The 27,739-nt window shown below is 35.0% G+C and overlaps 2 protein-coding genes across 3 annotated transcripts in view; one reads left to right on the forward strand and one right to left on the reverse strand.

Moving 5' to 3' along the window:
• Positions 1 to 27,739, reverse strand: part of COMMD10 (COMM domain containing 10) — a 225,938-nt gene that overhangs the window by 84,615 nt on the left and 113,584 nt on the right. The gene's annotated exons all lie outside the window — the stretch shown is intronic.
• Positions 802 to 22,538, forward strand: LOC141552240 (uncharacterized). Its single transcript, XM_074284653.1, has 3 exons — positions 802 to 988; positions 1,029 to 2,612; positions 22,276 to 22,538. The coding sequence occupies exons 2-3, from the start codon at positions 1,502 to 1,504 to the stop codon at positions 22,536 to 22,538; spliced, it is 1,374 nt and encodes a 457-aa protein (XP_074140754.1). The 5' UTR covers positions 802 to 988; positions 1,029 to 1,501.

The following is a 27,739-nucleotide window of genomic DNA, read 5'->3' on the forward strand; positions in this document are numbered from 1 at the left end:
CACATTAAGTATTAGATTCCAAAGGTATAAGTAACCTGGGTAGATAGACAGTAGTGCTAACAATTTACATTCACTTCCCAGTGTTCCTTCTCTGGCTGTAGTTGTTTCTGTCCATCATTGATCAACTGAAAGTGAATTAGATCTTCTTTATGTTGAAGATATCCACTTCCATCAGAATACATCTTCATATAGCATTGTTGTTGAAGTGTACAGCTATCTTCTGGTTCTGTTCATTTCACTCAGCATCAGTTGATGTAAGTCTCTCCAAGCCTCTCTGTATTGCTCCTGCTGGTCATTTCTTACAGAGCAACAATATTCCATAACATTCATATACCATAATTTACCCAACCATTCTCCAATTGATGGACATCCATTCATCTTCCAGTTTCTAGGCACTACGAAAAGAGCTGCCACAAACATAAAATTAACAATTTTAACAGTGAATATGAATCAAGGATCAAAGAATGGAGGAGGAAATATAATCCAAAAACCTTTCTTATAAGACATAGATTTGAAATATAAAGACTCACAGTAAGGAGCTGGAGTAGAACATATTATGCTTTATGTAAACTCAAAAAATAAGAGGCAGCAATTATGATTTCAGACAAGACTACAATAAAAAAGAGATGATAAGAAGATGAGAAAGGAAACTGCTTAACCTTTGATAATAAATCAATATTAATATTATACATACACATATACACAAAAACACATGCAACAAATAGCAGAGCATCTAAATATTTAAAGGAAAAGTTCACTGAATATCAGCAAGAAAGAGGATATAAAACTATAATGGGGGGATGTTAGGATTACTAGGTGAGAACTGAGGTTGTCTGGATAGTGACAAGGTGAGAATTCAGGTTGGACAATTACAAGGTGAGAACTCAGGTTGACTTGATAGAAGGAGCAAGCCCATTGGTTGAAGTGGTTCTTCCCAGAAGCCCTTGCATTATCCCACGCCCATTCTCTGGGAGGATAAAAAACAACAGTGGGCCTGGAAAGTGAGTCTACATGGAGGAGGATAAGAGCTGGAGGAGATTCAAGGAGAGGACTCTGCACTACATCTGGCTTGACGGGGCTCTCTGCAGGAAGGGAAGTCACTTCTCTGGACAAGAGTTAACAGCAACTGCCTGGAGACAACGGCTCGTTACAGGAAGAAGAATCTGTCGGAGAGATTTGAGTAGAAGACACAGCAGATCTCTTCCCAGAGAGTGATCTGGCAGCTTCTAGAGACGACAGCTCGCTACAATTGGCGTCCACACGTGGGGCAAGGACTTTTGCTTATCCTGACAAGAGGAGCTAGACCAGACCTTCGCAATTTGGCGCCCGAACAGGGACAGACACGGTCCTGATTCCAGTGGAAAAGCTTCCGATCTAGATCTCAGTCTCTCTGACTCAGAACCGTGAGTAACGAGGAAACTTTGTTAAAGATTAAGTGAGTGTGCTAATAGATAAGGAACTTAACTTGTTAACGGCTAAACCAGCAATCTCTTATAGTGAAATGGGGCAAACACCTTCTGTTCAAGGAAAATGTTTAGAGAGCATCATCAAGGTTATGAAAAGCCAAGGCTTGATTATAATTTTAGAGGAGATTACTGAACTTTTAAGAACTGTGAAGGTCATATGTCCTTCTTTTTCTCTGGAAGAAGAATTGGATCCAGATGAGTGGAAATTAGTAGGAGAGCAATTAGGTGAACAGTACAATTACCTTTGTGACATTTTACCCTTTGGTTCCAGACCAAACTCAGTTTCCAAAGATACAATTCATACCTACAATTTAATCCAAATGGCTTTAAAAAATGTTATTCTAAAGGAAGAGATGAAGGAGCAAAATGGGGAAGTGTCAACTAAACTAGGTGAAAAGGATGAATCAGATAACAATGAAGTTAAGTACAATTCTGAGCAACAGCAACAGGAGCACCTCCCATCTCCTCCCTCAATTAATCCTTCATGGGTGGAGCAAGAAGGAGGAGAGGAAGAGGCAGAAACACAAACAGAATTGCCTGTGAAGCAGCCTAAGCCTATAACAAGATTAGAAAAAGCATTGGTTAAAGCTAAGAGAGAAGGACAGGATATAATTGATTTTATACATGCATATCCTGTGATTGAAAATATTGACTCTGTAGGTAAAAAAAGGAGAAGATATGCACCTTTAGATTTGAATAAAATTAAGGATTTGAAAAAAGGTTGTACCCTTTATGGGGCTACATCAGCTTATGTCAAAATGTTACTAGATGGTTTGTCTTATGAAGTCCTAACCCCAAATGATTGGAAATCCATAGCAAGGATATGCCTGGAACCTGGAGAAAATTTATTATGGCTTGCGGAATTTCATGAATTATGTAAAATTCAAGTCAGATGCAATTTGGAAATAGGAGTTAACACACAATTCACTTTTGAGCACTTAGCTGGTGAAGGTCAGTATGGAGAGAATTCAGAACAGATTAATTATACCATGACAATATATGAACAAATTGCTAAGGCTGCAATAAAAGCTTGGGGTGTCCTTCCTGGACAGAAAGATCGTGGAGAGGCTTTCACTAAAATACAGCAAGGTCCCAATGAACCTTTTGCAGATTTTGTGGGACGTTTGCAAACTGCTGTCAAAAGAAGTATTGGAGAAAATGCAGCTACAGAAATAATGACCAGACATGTGGCTAAGGAAAATGCCAATGAGATTTGCAAAAGAATTATATGGGGATTAGACAAAGATGCTCCTTTAGAGGAGATCATAAGACGCTGTGCTACAGTGGGAACAAATGCTTTTTACACCCGGACAATGATGAACGTGGAGAGACAGGGTCCCTTCTGGCAAGGGACTTCTCGAGAAACTCGGAGATGTTTTCAATGTGGAAAAATTGGGCATCTAAGAGCTCAGTGTAGGTATGGAGATACAGTGAGAAGACAGAGTGAAAGAAGACCTAAAACCCCATGTCCAAAATGCAACAGAGGACTCCATTGGGCATCAGAGTGTAGAATAATTCAGGGAAATGGGATGAGGGGCCCAGGTCCAGGGCCCCAGGCAAAAAAGACTTGGGGCATGATGGCAGCTGATGTTACACCCAAAGAGCCTTTAGAAGGTCAGGACTCTGATTTAATCAACCAGCAGAAAAGCAATCACATGGCAGAAAGGGATTACCTGATAAGTGAGCCAAAAGGCAATCAGATTGCAAAAATGGATTACACTTGGGGAGAATACAGGCCTTTTAAACCAACAGGGCTGTATCCAGTGCAAACAATTCCAATGTAATTGCCAGATGATGAGAAGAGATTTAAAAAGTGGTAAATAGAAGGTAATTAGATAGGTTAACTGCCTGGGAGAGAGGGTTTGCTTGTATTTCTTCAGCAGGAGAAGGAATCAGAATGGGTGCCAACGAGTCATATTCGCCTTGTCCATCAGAGAGAGACAGAAAAAGAGAAAGACCTCAAAATAAAGGAGAAGATCTAAGAAACATCTTACACCGAAAGAGCATGGCTAATAAAAAGACTGTTAAAGAACTTTAAAACCAGCAGGAATCATGGGACTTCCTCACACAAGATGAGACTAATGGACAATGGACTTATGGACATTTATAAATTTTCAATTTATGATTATTTGATTATGTTATTTGTCATATACTTCTAGCATGTATTATGTTACTATGTGCTTATGTAATTTATGTAATTATGTGTAATACTTCCCATATTGATGGATTTATGTTTCAAGATCATGACTGTCCTATGTTCTAAATCAAAAGAAAGGGGGAGATGTTAGGATTACTAGGTGAGAACTGAGGTTGTCTGGATAGTGACAAGGTGAGAATTCAGGTTGGACAATTACAAGGTGAGAACTCAGGTTGACTTGATAGAAGGAGCAAGCCCATTGGTTGAAGTGGTTCTTCCCAGAAGCCCTTGCATTATCCCACGCCCATTCTCTGGGAGGATAAAAAACAACAGTGGGCCTGGAAAGTGAGTCTACATGGAGGAGGATAAGAGCTGGAGGAGATTCAAGGAGAGGACTCTGCACTACATCTGGCTTGACGGGGCTCTCTGCAGGAAGGGAAGTCACTTCTCTGGACAAGAGTTAACAGCAACTGCCTGGAGACAACGGCTCGTTACAGGAAGAAGAATCTGTCGGAGAGATTTGAGTAGAAGACACAGCAGATCTCTTCCCAGAGAGTGATCTGGCAGCTTCTAGAGACGACAGCTCGCTACAGGGGGAACCACAATGCACTCTTTTGTTCTCTTTTGATGATCTTAAGAGAAGGAATGAGGAGGGTTAGGAGACTATACTGAGGACCAGATAAATTTAGCAACAATAAAAAGAACTGTTAGATTTGAATTGAACTACGAAAAATTAGAGAGATGTCAGATCTCTAATTATGGGATGGAAACATATTTCTCATATTTCTTTTAAATATTTTACATATTCCTCAGTTGTACTTGGTACTTTTTACAATAACTGACCATATACTAGTACATTAACTATCTCACAAACAAATGTAGAAATAGTGAACATGTCCTTCTATTGACCACAATGTAATAAAAATTATATCCAAGATCTCTTCAAACTATAATGAAGTAAAGAACAATGCACTTGAGAGGACTCAAAGTATCTTCAATTTCAGAAGACATAACAGGAGAAAAGTACAACTAAAGAGGAGAAAAAAATTTTTTTTTAATTTTTTTTATTATATATATATATATTTTTATAATATTATCCCTTGTATTCATTTTTCCAAATTACCCCCCCTCCCTCTATTCCCTCCCCCCAATGACAGGCAATCCCATACATTTTACATGTGTTACAATATAGTCTAGGTACAATACATGTGTGTGAATATCATTTTCTTGTTGCACAATAAACATTAGAATCCGAAGGTACATGCAACCTGGGCAGACAGATATTAGTGCTAACAATTTACATTCACTTCCCAGTGTTTCTTCTCTGGGTGTAGCTACCTCTGTCCATCATTGATCAACTGGAAGTGAGTTGGATCTTCTTTATGTTGAAGATTTTCACTTCCATCAGAATACATCCTCATACAGTATTGTTGTTGAAGTATACAGTGATCTTCTGGTTCTGCTCATTTCACTCAGCATCAGTTGATTTAAGTCTCTCCAGGCCTCTCTGTATTCCTCCTGCTGGTCATTTCTTACAGAGCAATAATATTCCATAACCTTCATATACCACAATTTACCCAACCATTCTCCAACTGATGGACATCCATTCATCTTCCAGTTTCTAGCTACAACAAAAAGAGCTGCCACAAACATTTTGGCACATATATGTCTCTTTCCACTCTTTAGTATTTCTTTGGGATATAATCCCAGTAGTAGCGCTGCTGGGTCAAAGGGTATGCACAGTTTGATAACTTTTTGGGCATAATTCCAGATTGCTCTCCAGAATGGCTGGATTCTTTCGCAACTCCACCAGCAATGTATTAGTGTCCCAATTTCCCCACATCCCCTCCAACATTTATCATTATTTGTTCCTGTTATCTTAGCCAATCTGACAGGTGTGTAGTGGTATCTCAGAGTGGTCTTAATTTGCATTTCTCTGATCAGTAGTGATTTGGAACACTCTTTCATGTGAGTGGATATAGTTTCAATTTCTTCCTCTGAGAATTGTCTGTTCATATCCTTTGACCATTTATCAATTGGAGAATGGTTCGGTTTCTTATAAATTATGGTCAGTTCTCTATATATTTTGGAGATGAGACCTTTGTCAGAACCTTTGTTTTTAAAAATATTTTCCCAATTTGTTACTTCCCTTCTAATCTTGTTTGCATTAGTATTATTTGTACAGAAACTTTTTAGTTTGATGTAATCAAAATCTTCTATTTTGTAATCAATAATGATCTCTAGTTCTCCTCTGGTCATAAATTCCTTCCTCCTCCACAAGTCTGAAAGGTAGATTATCCTCTGTTCCTCTAATCTATTTATTATCTCCCTCTTTATGCCTAAATCATGGATCCATTTTGATCTTATCTTGGTATATGGTGTTAAGTGTGGATCCATATCTAATTTCTGCCATACTAATTTCCAGTTTTCCCAACAGTTTTTTCCGAATAATGAATTTTTATCCCTAATGTTGGTATCTTTGGGTTTGTCAAAGATTAAATTGCTATAGATGTACCCTTTTTTGTCCTTTGTATCTAATCTGTTCCACTGATCTACCGGTCTATTTCTTAGCCAATACCAAATGGTTTTGGTGACTGCTGCTATATAATATAGCTTTAGATCAGGTACACTTAGACCACCTTCCTCTGAGTTTTTTTTCATTAGTTCCCTTGCAATTCTCGACCTTTTATTCTTCCATATGAATTTTGTTGTTATTTTTTCTAGGTCATTGAAATAATTTCTTGGGAGTCTGATTGGTATAGCACTAAATAAATAGATTAGTTTGGGGAGTATTGTCATCTTTATTATATTCGCTCGGCCTATCCAAGAGCATTGAATGTCTTTCCAATTATTTAAATCTGATTTTATTTTTGTGGCAAGTGTTTTGTAATTTTGCTCATATAATTCCTGACTATTCTTTGGTAGATGGATTCCCAAATATTTTATACTCTCAACATTTGTTTGGAATGGAATTTCTCTTTGTATCTCTTGCTGTTGCATTTTGTTAGTGATATATAAAAATGCCGAGGATTTATGTGGATTTATTTTGTATCCTGCCACTTTGCTGAAATTTTGAATTATTTCTAGTAGCTTTTTAGCAGAGTCTTTGGGGTTCTCTAAGTATACCATCATGTCATCTGCAAAAAGTGATAGTTTAATTTCCAAAGAGGAGAAATTTTAAAAAATATGTTCTTTGGGGAAGAAATCTTACTTGCTCACCCCAATTCACTTCTTTTATATACACTAAGTAGCTGCAGCAGAAAGTTACCCACAGGAATAAGCAGCTAGCTGGCTTTGGTTTCTTTCCTAAATATATGACATTTTCATCACATTCTCTTTCAAACTGAAATTAAACTTCAATTAAGACAAGCAGCAGAATTTTAGCAAAGATAAGAGAACATGCTATCAGATTCATAAGAACTACCCTTCCTCAGTGCTTATGACAAACAGTTGCTGAGCAGAGAATGTAACAATGAAACAGAAATGAAATGGCAAAATGTAACAGAAGGAAAAAAGCAAAACAAAAAGCAAAAAGTAATTATAGGTTTTAGAATCAGAGGTCCTGGGCTTGAATCCCAATTCTATGTCTCAGTCCCTGTAAGACATTGCAGAAGTCACTTAATCTCTTTGGACTTCATACATCCTATCCATAAAAGAAGAGTGTGGAAATAAGTACTAAATCATGTCAAATGTAATGAACCTCGTCAATCTATGATCCTCTGAATACTAAAGAACTCTAGGTCAGTGTACAATGTTTTTGCTTATATTAAAGCCAGGATATTTTAAAGCAAGAAATCAACGTAAATGTTGACGAGTTTCAAACTAGCTTTCACAATTCCTCACATATAGATTATAAATAAAAGAATAGTCTTTTTATAAATTTTGGGAGTAGCCCATGTGTTGAAAGGAAGTATTATTTTTGAAATGATAGAAGCATATTTATTTTGACTTTTGGTTTGGCCCTTGAACAAGGGGGGAGCAATAGCAGAATAATTAATTAGAAGAGACTATGAGTATAAAATCCAACCCATTATGCACTCAGGAAGTTTTATAACTGGACGACAACAAGCTAGAAACTACAAAACCTGTAGCTTGGTCCAGTATATTGTTAGGTAAATCATAAAATGACATGAGGAAAAGATGCAGTGCTTATCTGGACCTCAAAAGGAAACTACTAGTCCAAGGAGGAGTTAACACTTTGATCCATCTATGCCTTGAGAAGCATAACCAGAAAGAATAGATGAAAAGATTAAATACTAACTCATCTTAGCATTTAGTTAAGATTTCTTTTACATGAAATTCTAATTACCTTATCCTGATACATTTTTTTCCTGAATTTATATATACTTTTTCCTTGTAAATAAATCTTAGAAAATAGACTTTTAGCCTCAAATCAGGGTTGGAAGAAGATAATAGAAAAGAAACATCAGGAAATGTTATCATGGTATTAGAAAGAGGGGGAAAATATAATTGGGGATTAAATCAGCAGGTTTCTGAAAGCTAGAAATCAAGCAATTCTAAAGGGCAGGTAAATATAGGAAGTGATGTATTAAGATTCATGTCTTTCACTCTGCCAAAAAGCTATTAGATACTTAATGTGCAACAAGAAAATGGCATTTACACACATATATTGTATCTAGGTTATATTGTAACACATGTAAAATGTATGGGATTGCCTGTCATCAAGGGGAGGGAGTGGAGGGAGGGAGGGGATAATTTGGAAAAATGAATACAAGGGATAATAATATAAAAAAAATTACTCATGCATATATACTGTGGAAGAAAAATTCTAAATTAAAAAAAAAAAGAATAACCTAAAAAAAAAGCTATTAGAAATAATTCAGAATTTTAGCAAAGTTGCAGGATACAAAATAAATCCACATAAATCATCAGCATTTTTATATATCATCAACAAAATGCAATAGCAAGAGATACAAAGAGAAATTCCATTCCAAACAAATGTTGAGAGTATAAAATATTTGGGAATCCATCTACCAAAGAATAGTCAGGAATTATATGAGCAAAATTACAAACAGTTGCCACAAAAATAAAGTCAGATTTAAATAATTGGAAAGACATTCAGTGCTCTTGGATAGGCCGAGCGAATATAATAAAGATGACAAGACTCCCCAAACTAATCTATTTATTTAGTGCTATACCAATCAGACTCTCAAGAAACTATTTTAATGACCTAGAAAAAAATAACAACGAAATTCATATGGAAGAATAAAAGGTCGAGTATTGCAAGGGAACTAATGGAAAAAAAGTCAGATGAAGGTGGCCTAGGTGTACCTGATCTAAAGCTATATTATATAGCAGCAGTCACCAAAACCATTTGGTATTGGCTAAGAAATAGACCAGTCGATCAGTGGAACAGATTAGATACAAAGGACAAAAAAGGGTACATCTATAGCAATCTAATCTTTGACAAACCCAAAGATACCAACATTAGGGATAAAAATTCATGATTTGAAAAAAACTGTTGGGAAAACTGGAAATTAGTATGGCAGAAATTAGATATGGATCCACACTTAACACCATATACCAAGATAAGATCAAAATGGATCCATGATTTAGGCATAAAGAGGGAGATAATAAATAGATTAGAGGAACAGAGGATAATCTACCTCTCAGACTTGTGGAGGAGGAAGGAATTTATGACCAGAGGAGAATTAGAGATCATTATTGATCACAAAATAGAAGATTTTGATTACATCAAACTAAAAAGTTTCTGTACAAACAATACTAATGCAAACAAGATTAGAAAGGAAGTAACAAATGGGAAAATATTTTTACAGTTAAAGGTTCTGATAAAGGTCTCATTTCCAAAATATATAGAGAACTGACCCTAATTTATAAGAAATCAAACCATTCTCCAATTGATAAATGGTCAAAGGATATGAACAGACAATTCTCAGATGATGAAATTGAAATTATATCCACTCATATGAAAGAGTGCTCCAAATCACTACTGATCAGAGAATTGCAAATTAAGACAACTCTGAGATGCCACTACACACCTGTCAGATTGGCTAAGATGACAGGAACAAATAATGATGAATGTTGGAGGGGCTGTGGGAAAACTGGGACACTAATACATTGTTGGTGGAGTTGTGAAAGAATCCAACCATTCTGGAGAGCAATTTGGAACTATGCCCAAAAAGTTATCAAACTGTGCATACCCTTTGATCCAGCATTGCTGCTATTGGGCTTATATCCCAAAGAAATACTGAGGAGGGGAAAGGGACCTGTATGTGCCAAAACGTTTGTGGCAGCTCTTTTTGTAGTGGCTAGAAACTGGAAGATGAATGGATGTCCATCAATTGGAGAATGGTTGGGTAAATTATGGTATATGAAGATTATGGAATATTATTGCTCTGTAAGAAATGACCAGCAGGACGAATACAGAGAGGTTTGGAGAGACTTACATCAACTGATGCTGAGTGAAATGAATAGAACCAGAAGATCGCTGTACACTTCAATGCTGTATGAAGATGTATTCTGATGGAAGTGGAAATCTTCAACATAAAGAAGATCCAACTCACTTCCAGTTGATCAATGATGGACAGAAATAACTACACCCAGAGAAGGAACACTGGGAAGTGAATGTAAACTGTTAACACTACTGTCTATCTACCCAGGTTACTTACACCTTTGGAATCTAATACTTAATGTGCAACAAGAAAATGGGATTTACACACATATATTGTATCTAGGTTATATTGTAACACATGTAAAATGTATGGGATTACCTGTCATCTAGGGGAGGGAGTAGAGGGAGGGAGGGGATAATTTGGAAAAATGAATACAAGGGATAATGTTATAAAAAAAATTACTCATGCATATACTGTCAAAAAAATTTATAATTATAAAAAAAATTCATGTCTTTCAGGGAGAAAGACATCTGAAGACCAAAACAAGTTTAGAAAAGAGTAAAAAGTAAAAAGTTCTGGGGCCTGAAACAGAGGTCTCACCAGAGCCCAAGAAGAGGACATGATGATTAACCGAATAATTAAGTTCAGAGCCAGAGGAAGCAAAAGCAATTCTGGTATTGGTGATGCAGCAGCACGGGGCCATTGGGATCATGGGGTTCTCAAGTGTCTACACCTCTCTGAATGTGTCACAGTGTTTATTTTTGCAGGGTACCATTCTTGTGCAATGCCATTCCTCAGGCTGTCTTGGACCCAGGTGGTCAAGCTGACACTTTATTTAAAAGCCTAGGTACTATTAGAAATATTCAAGATTAGTCTTTGGTAGCACTATGCCTTCAGTTTCAACACAAGTTATCAATTATAAATGATTGAGACTATTCTCAATAGTAACGCACATCTGTATTCTGATAGAAGTGAATATCTTCAACATAGAGAAGAGCTAATCCAATTCCAATTGATCAATAATGGACAGAATCAGCTACACCCAGAAAAGGAACACTGGAAAATGAGTGTAAAATGTTAGCATTTTTTGTTTTGTTTTGTTTTTCTTCACATATTATTTTTACATTCTGAATACAATTCTTCCTTTGCAACAACAACAACAACAAAGTTCGGTTCTGCACACATATATTGTACCTAGGATATACTATAAGATATTTAATATGAATGGGAATGCCTGCCATCTAGGGGAGGGGGTGGAGGGAAGGAGGGGAAAAATTTGGAACAGAAGGGAGTACAAGGGATAATGTTATAAAAAAAAAATTACCTATACATATGTACTGTCAAAAAATGTTATAATTATAAAAATTAATAAAAAAATAAATTTTATTTTTAAAAAAATAGTAAAGCATCTGGCAGAAGCTGAGAATACACTGCTTCAGACATGAGAAGCTTGAATTAAAACTCACTCCTTCCCTCTAGGCTCAATGCTCTTCCCAAATTCCCAGATATTAAGAACAGTCTCCAGCTCCATTCCCAACATGCACACTTGACCCCAGACTCCCAGGCTGCCAATCCTAGGGGTCACCTTTAGCTCCTCTCTGTCTCTTATCCCCCACAATCAAGTTGTCAAGTCATATAGATTCTACTACTATCTCTCATGTACCCCTGATACAGACTGTCATCACAACACAGCTGGACAACAGCCTTGTTGGTCTTCCTGTCACAAGTTTCTCCCCACTATGTATATTTTCTGCACAGTTGTTAATCTGCCCAGAATGAAGGTCAGACTATATCTGAGCCCCCCCCCAAAAAAAAAAACAACAACAACCAAAACTCCAGTTGTTTCTTATTACCTCCAAGATCAAATATAAAATTCACTCTCTGATATCCAAGGCTCCTCAAAACCTGGATCCTTTCTACCTTTCCAACCATTTTACATCTTAATCCTTATTCCCCACCTCATATTCCATAATCCAGTAGCACTGGCTCACTGTTATTCTTTACATAAGAATTTTCATAAATTTTAACCATGTATTTTCACTGGTTGACCTTCATGCCGAGAACACACTCTTCTCATATCTGCTTCCTTCAAGCCTCAACTGATATATACCTTCTCCAAAAAGTCTTCCCCATTTCCTCTCCCAATGCTAGTGCTTTCCCCTCTGTTGATTTTCTCCAATTCATACTGTATAGATAGAAAGATAAATAGATCAATAGATTTTACTTGTTCATAGTTGTTTTCATATTGCTACTCCCACCCCTTTAGACTGTGAACTCCTTGAGAATAAGAATTGTCTTTTGTCTTCTTTTGTAACTCCAGTGCTTAGCACAATACTGGGCACATAGTAGCTTAATAAATACTTGCTGACAATATATCATTCTTTATGAAATAAGATACAAGTATTATTGATCAAAATTGAGACAGTCACAATACAAATATGACAGTTTTGATGTCATGATTTTATGTGCTTGAAATTTCACCAATATTTTCTTACAGGTTACACAGAAAGAAAAAAAAAAAGGTAATTTAGGGTTTGAAAGAAGAAAAACCCCTTTAAAATTTTCCACTAGCTCTTTTTTTTTTTTTTTTTTGGCAAGGCAATTGGAGCTAAGTGACTTGAGCAGGAACATACTGCTAGTAAATGTTAAATACAAGCCTGAATTTGAATTCAGGTCCCCCTTTCTCTAAGGTCAGTGCTCTATCCAGTGTGCAATCTAGCTGCCCCCAAATCATTAACTCTTTTGTTTGTTTGCAAGGCACCTTGTAAATTTTCAAAAGTAAAGGTATTACAAAAATCTTCCAAATAAATAAGTAAATATTTAGTAGCATAAATTATCATAGATAATAAAGACCAACGGCCAAAATGATCAAATTCACTTATGTACATTCATTTAAAAAAAGTGATAAATCTCAACTTTAATTACTATCAATAGATACCCAGATTAGAGTCCCAACACTTAAATTTTGAAGACATTTTTACATATTGAAGCTATACAATAAATGCTTTTTTTAACACAACAAAATAAATTCATGACTATATTCAAAATACAAAACTGAATAAAAATAAAGATTGCAAAAATGATCTTCATTTTTTGAATAATACTATTAAATTAAACTGAACTGCCTGCCATCTAGGGGAGGGGGTGGAGGGAAGGAGGGGAAAAATTTGGAACAGAAGGGAGTACAACGGATAATGTTGTGTAAAAAAAAAAAAACCTATGAATATGTACTGTCAAAGAAAATATAATTATAAAAATTAATTTAAAAAATAAAAATTAAAAAATAATTATATGCTCCTCAAAAAAATTTTATATGTATATAAAATTTAAAAAAAATTAAACTGAAGTATTTGTCAAAAAAAGATGCAACTCTCAATTACCAGTACTATGACAATAATAACGTTTTTAAACCTCAAACAACAAAATCCTACAGGAGCCAAAAATTCATTCAGTAAAATGAGTAAGAGAAGAACAAGCATTTACAGTAGTCTACCAATTTATAAAACTGATAAAAAAAAAAAAAAAAAAAAAAAAAAAAACCCTAGTCATTTTAGGCCATCTGCCACTACTCCAGGCCCTAACTTCAGATTTAAGAGGGGCTAAATAAGATCCACACACACCCATAATTACTATTTCTGGGCAGCGACCAAAACCAATGACCATTATTGAATACACTTTTCATTTAATAAAGAAAACAACTGGCAAGGAAAACTAGCGCAAATTGTAGCATAGGCTGATTTGGGGAACTAATTTCTTCTTCAGTAGTTCACAAACACAGTTTGTGATGGATAAACACACAGTTGATGATGGATAAACAAATTAACTAGTTGTTTTTTTAAAAGACATTTCAGGTCTAATAAAGTTCCTAAGCCCTAAGAGAACATAACAAATTGACTCTCTCCTCCAGGCAGAATAAACTGTAAGAGGAAGAGAACTTCATTTAGTTGGGGGTGGGGATAGGGATAAAAGGGAAACTAGCTCCTTAAAGGTAATCAAAAGTGAATGGAACTTCTGAATTAGAAGCAGATGGATGAATAGGGAATATATTGTTGGGAAGAAAAAAAAAAAAAAACCAAAAGGATTCAAATTCAGGATTTTAGATTCAAATATTACCTAGCTGGACCATTCACTAGCTTTGCTTTTCTGAGCTTGAGTTTCTTTACCAATTTAGCAAAATTCAACAAATATTTTTAAGCACCCACTATGTGCAAAAGTACTGTGATCCTGTCAAAAACCCAAAAGTGAAACTCCTTACCTATAAGTAAACTAGGCCATCTAGGTCCTTTCTGGATCTAACATTCTATGATTCTATAAAATAATAGCCTACATCCTACAATAATCCTAATAAGCCTTTATTAGGAGTACCTGCAACCTAGAAACTTCTCTGGGAACATGCCTAATCTAGCTTTATCATAGAAATACTAATCATGTACAAGGTATGTGAAGTAATCTGTTCACTGTTTCCTCTTTTAAATGTGATACATTATAATATATACTACTTTGTAGGTCAAAAATAAAACTACAAATAGAAATATCACAATTTCAAGATATTAATCATCAGAATACACAGAAACTTGATAAGAATAAAACAGTATAGAATAAGTAACCATAATTTTATGTCAAATGCCAAAATAAAGTTAAGAAATGCCCATCTAGTACAAATATTTAGAATAAGAATAAAAGGCCTATGAACTAAAAACTTGAAACTAGACGTTTATTAAAGATGGAAAGATAAAAGCAACTTCTGAGAAGTCTATTTCTAATTTGTTTTGGGACCAATGGGATAGCCCAGAGGAAAGACCTATTTCTTATCTTGCTTCACATCCTGTAAAACATCTGCAAATATAAAATACTCTTTGAAATCAATAGGAATTCTACATTCAGGTGTAGAAGCCAAAAATAAGGCAGATCCTAAGAAAACAGGTGTTTTTTATGCTGTTTTTAAAAATGTATATGTGTACAAATATATGTATATACAAATGTACTAATATAATGTGTATATATCAGAATACTGAAAAAATTTGAAGATATGATTGCTGAATTACTGTTTTTAACTGTAGAAAAACCATGGAAAATGGCATATTCTCTATTAGATAGAGGTTACTCTTGAATAAAGAATGGTAATTAATTAGCAAGTGTCAACGTGGTGTGATCTCCAAAATGGAATAATAATTATGTCCAACTTGTGCAAAACTGAATAATCATCTTTTCCCCAAACTCTTTCCATTTCCAAACATCCTATGAGGATACCATTCTCCCAGTCACTCAGAAATGCTACAGTGTCATCCTCAACTTCTCACTCCCACCTCCTATAACCAAGAACTGTTGTTTCCATCTTTGTAATATCTCTAGTTTTTTCCCCTCTCATTTCCCTTGATAGTAATATCACTCTGGTGCAGGCCTTCCCTTACTCAATAAACTATAGTGACTTTGTGTCATCTATATAATCAGAAATAAAATCTTCTCTGATATTGCAAAACCTTTAAAATCTTCCCCATCTTCCCTTCCATAATCTTCCTTTTCCAGTCATATTATGTCTTATTCACCTTCACAGAATATATGCCATCATGTAAAACTGTTTTCTTTTACTGTTCCTCACCCAAAACACTTCATGTTCAGACTCCATAAATTTTCACTAGTAATATCTCATGCCTGGAATTCTCTCATTTATCATCTCTACCTCTTTATCTTTCAGGATTTCCTTCAGGTCTCACCTAAAATTCTATCTTCTTTAAAAAGGCTTTTGCAACCTCTCTTAATGCTAGTTCCTTTCCTCTGTGTTTTATCTTCAATTTATCCCACATATTTATTGGATGTATATTGCAGATACATATGTATGCAGTATGTATGCATGTGTTCACATAGACATGTAAAAACATTTTTGCACATATGGGTACCTTTCCCTTTTTTAAGATCTCTTTGGGATATAAGCCCAGTAGAAACAGTGCTGGATCAAAGGATATGCAGTTTGATTATGTTTTGAGCATAGTTCCAAAATACTCTCCAGAATGGTTGGATCTGTTCACAGTTCCACCAACAATGTATCCGTGTCCCAGTTTTCCCACATCCCCTCCAACATTTGTTATTATCTTTTCCTGTCATCTTAGCCAATCTGAGAGGTATAGTGTTAGGATTACTAGGTGAGAACTCAGGTTGTCTGGATAGTGACAAGGTGAGAATTCAGGTTGGACAATTACAAGGTGAGAACTCAGGTTGACTTGATAGAAGGAGCAAGCTCATTGGCTGAAGTGGTTCTTCCCAGAAGCCCTTGCATTATCCCACGCCCATTCTCTGGGAGAATACAAGAGAGGACACCCAGAGATAGAAGAAGACTCTGCATTGCATCAGGCTTGACGGGGCTCTCTGCAGGAAGGGAAGTCACTTCTCTGGACAAGAGTTAACAGCAACTGCCTGGAGACAACGGTTCATTACAGGAAGAAGAATCTGTCGGAGAGATTTGAGTAGAAGACAGCAGATCTCTTCCCAGAGAGTGATCCGGCAGCTTCTAGAGACGACAGCTCGCTACAGTATACAATAGTACCTCAGAATTGTCTTAATTTACATTTCTCTGATCAATATTGATTTGGAGCACCTTTTCATGTGACTACATATAGTTTTAATTTCTTCATCTGAAAATTGTCTGTCCATTTCCTTTGACTATCAATTGGAGAATGGTTTGAATTCTTATAAATTTGAGTCAATTCTCTATGTATTTTAGAAATGAAGCATTTATTAGATCCTTTGCATATAAAAGTGTTTTCCCAGTTTATTGCTTCCCTTCTAATCTTGTTTGAATTAGTATTGTTTGTACAAAAACTTTTTAACTTAACATAATCAAAATTATCTATTTTGTGATCAATAGTGGTATTTCTTTGGTCACAACACAAATTCCTTCTTCCTCCACAAGTCTGAGAGGTCAACTATCCTATATTCTTCTAATTTATTTATAATATCATTCTTTATGTCTATATCATGAACCCATTTCGACTTTATCTTGGTATATGGTGTTAGGTGTGCGTCTAGACATGCCTACTTTCTGCCATACTAGTTTCCAATTTTCCCAGCAGTTTTTAATCAAATAGTGAATTCTTATCCCAAAAGGTGGGGCTTTTAGGTTTGTCAAATACTAGATTGCTATAATCATTGACTATTTTGTTCTGTGAACCTAACCTACTCCACTATCAACTTCTCTATTTCTTGGCCATTACCAAATGGTTTTGATGACCATTGCTTTACAATATAGTTTTAGATCTGGTACAGCTGGGCCTACTTTATTTATTTTTCTCTTCATTAATTCCTTTGAAATTCTTGACCTTATGTTCTTCCAGATGAATTTTGTTGCTATTTTTTTTCTAGGATAGTAAAATAGTTGCTTGGAAGTTCAATTTGTATGGCACTAAATAAATAGATTAGTTTAGGGAGTATTATCATCTTTAATATATTTGCTTCATCTATCCATGAGCTCTTGATATTTTTCCAATTGTTTAGATTTGACTTTGTGTGGAAAGTGTTTTGTAGTTTTGCTCATATAGTTCCTGATGTTCCCTTGGCAGATGGATTCCCAAATATTTTATACTATCTACAGTTATTTTAGATGGAATTTCTCTTTTTATCTTTTATTATTGGATTTTGTTAGTGATATATAAAAATGCTGATTATTTATGTGGATTTATTTTGTATCCTGCAAGTTTGCTAAAGTTATGGATTATTTCTAATAGTTTTTTAATTGATTCTCTAGGGTTCTCTAAGTATATCTTCATATCATTTGCAAAGAGTGATAATTTAGTTTCCTCATTACCTACTCTAATTCCTTTAACCTCTTTTTGTTCTCTTACTACCAGAGCTAGCATTTCTTTTTTTTTTTTTAATTTATTTTTTTATTCATTTTTCCAAATTATCCCCTTCCTCCCTCCACTCCCTCCCCCCGATGGCATGTAATCCCATACATTTTACATGTGTTACAATAGAACCTAGATACAATATATGTGTGTAAATACCTTTTTCTTGTTGCACATTAATTATTAGCTTCCGAAGGTATAAGTAACCTGGGTAGATAGACAGTAGTGCTAACAATTTACATTCACTTCCCAGTGTTCCTTCTCTGGGTATAGTTATTTCTGTCCATCATTGATCAACTGGAAGTGAGTTGGATCTTCTTTATGTTGAAGATTTCCACTTCCATCAGAATACATCCTCATACAATATTGTTGTTGAAGTGTATAGTGATCTTCTGGGTTCTGCTCATTTCACTCAGCAATAGTTGATTTAAGTCTCTCCAAGCCTCTCTGTATTCGTCCTGCTGGTCATTTCTTACAGAGCAATAATATTCCATAACCTTCATATACCACAATTTACCCAACCATTCTCCAATTGATGGACATCCATTCAACTTCCAGTTTCAGAGCTAGCATTTCTAATACAATATTGAATAGTAATGGTGATAGTGGGCAGCCTTGTTTCACCCCTGATTTTATTGGGAGTAGTTCCAGTTTATCCCCATGAAATATGATGCTTGCTGATGATTATAAATAGATGCTACTGACTGCTTTAAGGAAAAGTTCATTTATTCCTATACTCTCCAGTGTTTTATTAGGAATGGTGTTGGATTTTATCAAATGCTTTTTTTGCAGCCATTGAAATAATCATATCTTTTTTTGTTAATTTGGCTATTGATATAGTCAATTATGCTAATAGTTTTCCTAATATTGAACCAGCCCTGCATTCCTGGTATAAATTTTACTAGGTCATGGTGTATTATCCTTGGGATGATTTTCTGTAATCTCTTTGCTAATATTTTATTTAAGATTTTTGCATCAATATTCATTAGGGAGATTGGTTTATAATTTTCTTTCTCTGTTTTTGTCCTAACTGGTTTAGGTATCAGTACTATGTCTGTGTCATAAAAGGAATCTGGTAGAAGTCTTTCATTCTCTATTTTTTCAAATAGTTTCTATAATATTGGAGTTAATTATTCTTTAGATGTTTGGTAGAATTCACATCTAAATCCATCTGGTCCTGGGGATTTTTTTTTTTAAGGGAGTTCATTAATAACTTATTCTATTTCTTTTTTCTAAAATGGGACTATTTAAGTAATTTATTTCCTCTTCTGTTAATCTGAGCAATCTACATTTTTGTAGGTATTCCTCCATTTCACTTAGGTTGTCAAACTTATTGGCATAAAATTGGGCAAAGTAACTCCTAATAATCTGCTCTAATTTCCTTTTCATTCATGGAAAGTTCTCCCTTTTCATTTTTGAGACTAACAATTTGATTTTCCTCTTTCCTTTTTCTAATAAAATCAACTAAAGGTTTATCTATTTTGTTGGCTTTTTCATAAAACCAACTCTTAGTTTTATTTATTAATGAAATGTTTTATTAGTTTCAATTTTATTGATCTCTCCTTTTATTTTTAGAATTTCAAGTTTGATAGTTGATTAGAGGTTTTTAATTTGCTCTTCTTCTAGCTTTTTTAGTTGCAAGCCCAATTCATTGATCTTCCCTTTCTCTATTTTATGCAAATAAGCATCTGGAAATATAAAATTTCCCCTTATTACTGCTTTAGCTGCATCCCACAAAATTTTGTATGTTGTCTTATTATTGTCATTCTCTTTGATGAAATTATTGATTGTGTCTATGATTTGCTGTTTCACCCATTCATTCTTTAGGATGAGATTATTTAGTTTCCAATCACCCCTATTTATCCCTATTTACCCCTAGCCTTTTCTTGAATGTAGTTTTTACTGCATCACGATCTGGAAAGAATGCATTTACTATTTCTGCCTTTCTGCATTTAATTTTTAGGTCTTTATGTCCTAATATATGGTCAATTTTTGTATAGGTTCCATGAACTGCTGAGATGAAAGTGTACTCCTTTCTGTCTTTATTCAGTTTTCTCTAAAGATCTATCATATCTAGAGTTTCTAGTATTCTATTTACCTCTAACTTCTTTCTTATTTATTTTGTGATTTGATTTACCTAGTTCTGAGAGAGGAAGGTTGAGGTCTCCCACTATTATAGTTATGCTATTTCTTCTTGCAACTTTCTTAACTTCTCCTTTAGGAATTTAGATGCTACATCACTTGGTGCATATATGTTTAATATTGATATTGCTTCATTACCTGTAGTACCCTTTAGCATAGTTTTGTTCCTTATCTCTTTTAATTAGATCAGTTTTTGCTTTTGCTTGATCTGAGATCAGGATGGCTACCCCTGCTTTTTTTTTATTCACCTGAAGCACAATAGATTCTGCTCCAGCCTTTCACCTTTACTCTATATGTAGCACTCTGCTTTAAATGTGTTTCTTATAAACAACATATTGTATGATTCTGGCTTTTAATCCAGTCCGCTATCTGCTTATATTTTATAGGAGAGTTCATCCCATTCACATTTACAGTTAAAACTACTAATTCCATATTTTCTGCCCTCTTATTAATCCTAAATTATACTTTTTTCTTTCCTTTTCCCCTTTATACCCCCCTCAATATTTTACTTATGAGCACTACTTGCCTCATGCAGTCGACCCCCTTTACAGACCCTCTCCCTTTCTTATACCTTTCCCTTACTATTTCTCTTTTTCTTTTTATTCAGCCCATCCCTTCCCTTTTTGCCTTTCCCCTCCCACTTTTCTATAAGGTGTAAGAAGTTTCTCAGTGAAACCCAATGTATTAATATCCTTTTTTGAGCCAAATCTGATGAGAGTAAGCTTCACACAATATTCATCATCCTCCCTTCTTTCCCTCAATTATAATAGGTTTTTTTTTTTGCCTCTTCCTGAAATGTAATGTCCCCTCACTTTACCTCTACTTTCCTCTTTTTTTTCTATTAAAATCCCCTTTTCATCTCTAGTTTCTTTTATATATTATAACAGTAAAATCAGATTATACATATATTCTTTATGTATACCCATAACAGAAATAGTTCTCAAGAGTGTTTTTTTTTTTCCTTTTTACCTTTTTAAGCTTCTCTTGAGTTCTATATTTGGAGGTCAAATTTTTTGTTTATCTCTGGTCTTTTCATCAGAAATAAATGGAATTCACCAATTTCATTGAATGTTCATCTTCTACCCTTAAAGAAAATGCTCAATTTATCAGGTTAATTTATTCTTGGCTGCATTCCAAGTTCATTCATCTTTCAGAATATCAGATTCCAGGCCCTTTGATCCTTTAATGTGGAAGCTGCTAGGTTCTGAGTAATCCTTATTGTGACTCCTCAGTACTTGATTTTTTTTTTCCTGGCTGCTTTTAATATTTTTCCTTTGTCTAATATTTCTGAAATTTAGCCATGATATTCCTTGGGGTTTTAATTTTGGGGGTATCTTTCAGGAGGTGTTCAGTGAATTCTTTCAATGATCATTTTATCTTCTGATTCTATGACATCTGGGAAGTTCTCTTTGATGATGTCCTGAACAATAGTGTCTATGCTCTTTTTTTCATCATGGATTTCAATGAGTCCAATAATCCTTAGACTATCTCTCCTAGATCTGTTTTCCAAGTCAGTTCTTTTCTCAATTAGGTATTTTACATTTTTTCTATTTTTTCATTTTTTTGGTTTTGCTTGACTGATTTTTGTTGTCTCATTGAGTCATTCATTTCCATTTGTTTAATTCTCATTTTTAATGAATTATTTTCTTCATTTACTTTTTTACTTCTTTTTGTAATTGTCCAATTGAATTTTTAAATGAGTTGTTTTGTTCTATGGAATTTTTTTTTTCATTTCACAAATTCTATTTTTCAAGGAGTTATTTTATTTTTCCATTTCACAAATTCTGTTTCTTAAGGGGTTACTTTCTTATTCTATTTCACAAATTTTGTTTTTCTGGGAGTTGTTTTCTTTTTCCATTTTATTAAATCTATCTTTTAATGAGTTATATGCCTTTTCCAAACTCTCTTGCAAAGTTTTCATTTCCTTTCCCCATTTTTCTTCTATCTCTCTTTTAAGATCCTTTTTAATTTCTTCTAGGAGAGCCATGTGTGATGGGAACCAGATTATATCACCTTTTGCAGCTTCATTTGGAAATGATCTGCCTTTAGTCTCCTCAGGGTTTGATATCTTTTCTTCTCTTTCACCATATTTACTTTTTTAACTCTTTTTTTTTTTTTTTTTTTTTTTTTTTTAAATGTAATGTCTGCTTTTAGGGCAGGGGAGATTTTTCAAGCTTCCTCTACATCCAGCAGTTTCCTCTATGAGTGGCCATGGCTATGCTGAGTCAGTGCTGACTCACTCCTGGTGCTGGGTGGGCATGGCCAGATCCCAAGCGATTCTGGTAATTTTGGGTTCACTATTAATCTCTGTGTTTCAGGTAGATATTTTCTAACTTTTCTGCTCATCTACTGGCTTGCAGCCAAGGCAAACTGCTGCTGTAGATTTCTCCCTGTGAATCCTCCACCATACATGGAGTCTGCACTGCCCCATGGAGTCCGCATCACCCGGGGAGTCCTCATCGCCCCAGGACTCTGGGCTGTCTGTGCTGATGTCTATGCTCGACCTTCTAGTGCTTGGCTGGCTGCCTCCTTCCCATTTCCAATTGAAATGAATCTTTTCTCATCTGTTTCCTCCCTGTAGAATCTCTGCCTTGCGGAGTCTGCACTGCCATGCAGAGACTGCATCCTCCCACAGAATCTGCACTACCCCAGGATTCTGAGCTATCTGAGCTAGTGTTTGTGCTCTGCTGCTTGTGCTGGCTGCCTCCCTCCCATTTCCAATTGAAACAGACTTTTTTGTGGAGATCTTTGAAATTATCTTCTGCTGGTAATTTATTGCATTCCTAATATCTGTGGGTTCTGCCAGTCCAGAGCAGAGGGTTGTAGGAGAAGGCAGAGAGAAAGTATATCATTTCCATCATCTTGGCTCCACCGAAATCACCAATTGAATTTTTAAATGAGTTGTTTTGTGCAATGGATTTTTCTTTTCCATTTCACAAATTCTGTTTTTCAAGGAATTGCTTTCTTTTTTCATTTTGTCATATCTATTTTGTTAAGGAGTTATATGCCATTTCTATTTCATATAGTCTATTTTGTAAGGAATCATTTGCTTTTTCCACTTCAGAGTCTATTTTCTTAAGGATTTTTTTTTTCAGACAACTGTGTTTCTTTTTCCAAACCCTTTTGTAAATTTTTCACTTCCTTTTCCCATTTTTCTTCTAGCTCTCTTTTAAGATCCTTTTTTAAATTCTTCCAGAGCCTTATGAGATGAGGATCAATTTGTATCATCCTGTGGTGCTTCCTCTGGAGATGATCTGCTTTTAGTGTGCTCAGGATTTGAAATCTATCCTTCTCTTTCTTCATAAAATTATCTATGGTCAAAATTATTTTTGCTTTTTTTGTTCATTTTTTAAAAAATAGGTTGAGGTCTGCTTTTAGGGCAAAGGGGAGATTGTCCAAGCTTCCTCTACAGGCAACAGTAGCTGCACTGGGTCAGAGCTGACAAACTGGGTGTGGCCAGATCTCTTGTTATTCTGGAGTTCAGGAGCTCACTATTTGCCTTTTATATTTGTGTTGGATGTCTTACAGATAGTCTGCTGATCTACTGGTTTGCAACCAGGATAGAGTAGCCAACACTGCTGTAGATTCTTCTCATTATATCCTCCAGCATTTGGAGCCCACATCGCCCTGGGTCTGCATTGTGCCTGATATCAGCCCCTCTCCCCATGCCTGATTGAAACAGACCTTTTCTGAAGTTCTTCCAAAATATCTTCTGTTGGAAATTTCTTACGCTCTAAATATTTGTGGGTTCTGTCATTCCAAAACCAGTTCAGAGGCTTGATTTAGTATTGACCTGAGAGAAATTGGGGAAATCTCAGTTAAAGATGTGTCTCCTCTCCACCATCTTGGCTCTCCCTCCTTATTTTATTGTCCTAATGAGAATGTTCAACTCTGTATCTGATGATAGGTTGGTGGTGAAACTCCTCCTTCACTTCGATTTTCTATATCTTGAAATTTAGGACTTAAAATGGATATAGAAAAACTTTGATTATATGGGTTCAAAATCAAACTTAATCTTGAGTATTTCTAAAGTTGGCCAAAGTTCTTATACTTTTTTGACACCAAAAAAAGGTTCAGAGAATGAAAAAATTAATACTAATAAGGGTTATTGTCGGTTCTTGAATTTAAAAGGCAGGTAAATTGGAAAGACTTGTATGAGGTGATACAAACTGAAATGAGAATCAAGAAAACATAGTACTCTTTTATTAGCAACATTATGTGATGATCAACTATGAATGACTTAGCTCTTCTCAACAACACGATACAAGATAATTTACAAAGGACACACGATGGAAAATATAATATACATGTAGATAAAGAACTGATGGACTCTGAATTCGTACAGAGGCATAGTTTTTTCATTTATTTTATTTTTTGTGTTTTCTTCTTTCACAACTGGGACTAATATGGAAATATGATTAACATAATTGTACATATATAAACCATATTTCAAACTGCTTACCATTTTAGCAACAGAGGAGAAGGAGAAAAATTTGGAATTCATTATCTTGTAAAAGTGAATGTTAAGGGGCACAGAGATGGCACAATGGATAGAGCAAAGGTTCTAGTTTAAGTTAGAATGGTGTTCAAATATGGTCTCAGACATAATACTAGTTATGTGACCCTGGGCAAGTTACTTAATCCCAATTGCCTCACCTCTCAAAAAATACTAAAAATCATCTTTATGTATAATTTTAATTTAATGTATAATTATAATTTTACATATAAAATAAAATACAGGCATGATATTAGAGTGGAAGGTGAAATTTCCAGTCCTATAAATGATATAACAGCTCAAGATAGTAAAAAACAAAATAAACAAAACTCTTCTTCATCTCTTATACCTATGTTTACCATAGGGAAATCTGCAATGAGAAAAAAGGGGCAGTCAAACATGTATCTTCAGTTTCTCAAAGAAGCCTCTAAGCACAGCAAATCTCCATAGAAAGTTTTCTCAAAGATCAGAGTGAATATCTCCTTAATCTTCTGGCTAAATTTCAAGACCCTCTCTCAAACTGACTTTGTGATAGGAATCATGTACCTACTATGTGATAGGTAAGAGATTGAAATACAGGTATAGAAAAGACAGTCCTTGTTCTCAAGAAGCTTGAGAATCTAATGAGGAAAAAAAATAACACATAAAAGAAACCTGATAAGGTGGAGTGGGGGGAGGAAAGAAAGGGGGATGTGGGGCAGGATGGTGGGTTCCCAGCACAAAGGCAAAGGGAGAAGTCCATAGGAATGCCAAATAGGAAATGAAGAGTTGTTGCTAGGCCTCTTCCTTAAACAGAGGGATTCCATTTTTAGAAATATCAACTCTTCTAGGAACCAATAACCAATCTAAGTTCCTAGAAAGCATGTATTCTACTTGTGTCCATGACAAGATTCTCTCTTTGCTCAGTCTGAGATTTCATCTCTCCTTACAAGATGGCCTTCTGACAAGTGTCTGTTAATTTTTCAAGCTTTTTGAATGAAAGCAGAAATTCAAATTTTCTTTGTGCAAGAATTCATGTCTTAGCCTGGTCATGAACCATGCAATATACCTCCAAAAAAACAAGTTCTTCCTCCAAAAACCTAAACAAAACCTAAAACAATTCCAAAGAATGTACTAATGGCTTCCCTATTGGGCAAAACCTATTGCCCCACTCCCACCTACAAAAAGAGGAATTGGTTCTATTTCTATTTATATGTAAAACTGCAGAGTAGAGCACCAATCAGAAATTTTGTTGGGAATAAGTTGGAAATAGTTGAGCAGTAGGGGATTCACTTTGCCTAGGTTCCATGAGATAATATACTAAAATATATTTCTTTTAAACAGTGTGATGACTATTCTCTTATTAGGGCTTTCTATAATCTTTGCTTTGATCACAGAAAGATGAATCACAGAAATAAACCCTGCAGTCCATGCTTAGATGTATTTCTATATTACTACTATAAGTCTCAAATTTGGCCTTGATGCCAAAATCTGCAAATTCTACAAATTCTTCCTTACTTACTAAGTAAATTCTTCCTTACTTACTAAGGATATATCCTTCAAAGTCAGAGAGGTAGTACAGTGGATGCTGAGATGCAAAGGTAAGAAGCAAGATAACTCTAGGATGGAAAATAGTCTGTACAGATGCACAAAGATAAGAGATGGAGTGGCAGTTAGAACAAACAGCAAATAGACCAAGTAGCTGGAGTTAAGTACATAAAGTGTGAAAAGACTAGAAAGGTAGAAAGTGGCTAATCTGTGAAAGGCCTTGAATACCAAAGGACCTCATATTTTATCCTGAAGTAATAATAATTTATGAAAGATGTTTTATCTCTTTAGAAAAATCACTTCAGTAACTCTCTCAGGAGAGAGGAATTTGAGGCATGAACACCAATTAGAAGGCTATTGCAATAGTACTGGTGACAGAAGTGAATTCTATGTGAGTGGAAACAAAGGGATATGTGAGACATGTTGGGAAGGAAGAAAGGACAAGACTGCCAATGATTGGAAGTGTGTAGTGAAGAAAAGTGAGAAGCCAAAGATAACAACAAGGTTTTAAATATGAATTGTGGAGGAAGTGGTATTCTCAATGAATAATAGCAAATTGGGAAGAAGAGAGATTTGGAGAGAAAAGCCAAGCTCGATTCCATTAAGGAAACTACTTTTAATGGCAACTTCTCCCTAAAACAAAAATCCAGCTTTACTACAATTTAATATTATACTACTAATATTAATATTCTTTTAAAGATGATCACAATTAAAATAACTATCACTAAGACAAAAAAATCAACACATAATCCAACTCAACAGATATATATATATGTGTGTGTGTGTGTATGTATATATATATATATATATATATGTATATATATATATATGTATGTATATATACACACATATTAAAGCATCTATTATGTGCAGGACATTTATGATATATGGTATGGATACAAAGACAAAAACAAAACAATTTTTCCCATGAAGGACGAGTAAGGGGGAGGGAAGAGGGAACAAAAAAATATAAATATTCTTATATTTAAGACTATAAGGTGGCACTTAGTGCTGGAAGCAGATAGGCCAATTAGGAGCTATTGCTGAAGTGAGAAGTGAGGAATTGTGAAAATGGACAGAAAGGGGAGAAAGAATTCACTTGGCAAATAATTAAATGGGTAGGGACAGGACTTGTAAGAGAAGAATCAATGTTTAACTTGGAGGCTACAGACCTGAAAGACTGCCTGGCACTGCCTGGGAAAAAGAAAGACTGAAAAATAACTAGCATAGTACAAGAGATATAAGTATGATGAGAAAGGGAATTGGATGAATACAATATCATAGAAGGCAAGAATAGAGAGACTAAGAAAATACCTTAAAGCTTCAAATGTTTCAAAGAGGTTATGGGCTACAAGGAATAGGACATTGAATATGGTGATACAAAGTACCCCATGGCTTTTAAGAAGGAAATATTTCACTATAATGGTGAGGATGTTTTATGGGCCAGAACTCTGAACTTGAAACAAAGGATTCTTACAAGGTAGTAAGTCAGTGGAATTGATAGAGACAATAGTTATCTAATTTAGTATGGTTCAGTATGATTGATTTAATCCTACAAGGAGATGTTATGGGCCAAAACTTGAAACAAGTTATTAAATGAATTGAGGAGACAATGATTAAATCTAGTTTAGCACTGATTTAATCTGATAATAAATAATGGTTTCCTAGTGATGTAATGATTGGTGTGTGCTCAGCGTGTAGCATATAAGCTAGAAGCCTCAGCTAGGGAGATTCAGAGATTCAGGACAAGCAGACAGAAG

The sequence above is a fragment of the Sminthopsis crassicaudata genome, chromosome 1 (assembly GCF_048593235.1).
Source record: "Sminthopsis crassicaudata isolate SCR6 chromosome 1, ASM4859323v1, whole genome shotgun sequence".
NCBI classification, from domain to species: Eukaryota; Metazoa; Chordata; class Mammalia; order Dasyuromorphia; family Dasyuridae; genus Sminthopsis; species Sminthopsis crassicaudata.

Coding starts and splice junctions, on each gene's coding strand:
- LOC141552240 (XM_074284653.1), top strand. CDS start 1,502: ATGGGGCAAACACCTTCTGTTCAAGGAAAATGTTTAGAGAGCATCATC. Junction 2,613..22,275: donor GCAAACTGCTGTCAAAAGAA/GTATTGGAGAAA, acceptor TCTGTGTTTCAG/GTAGATATTTTCTAACTTTT.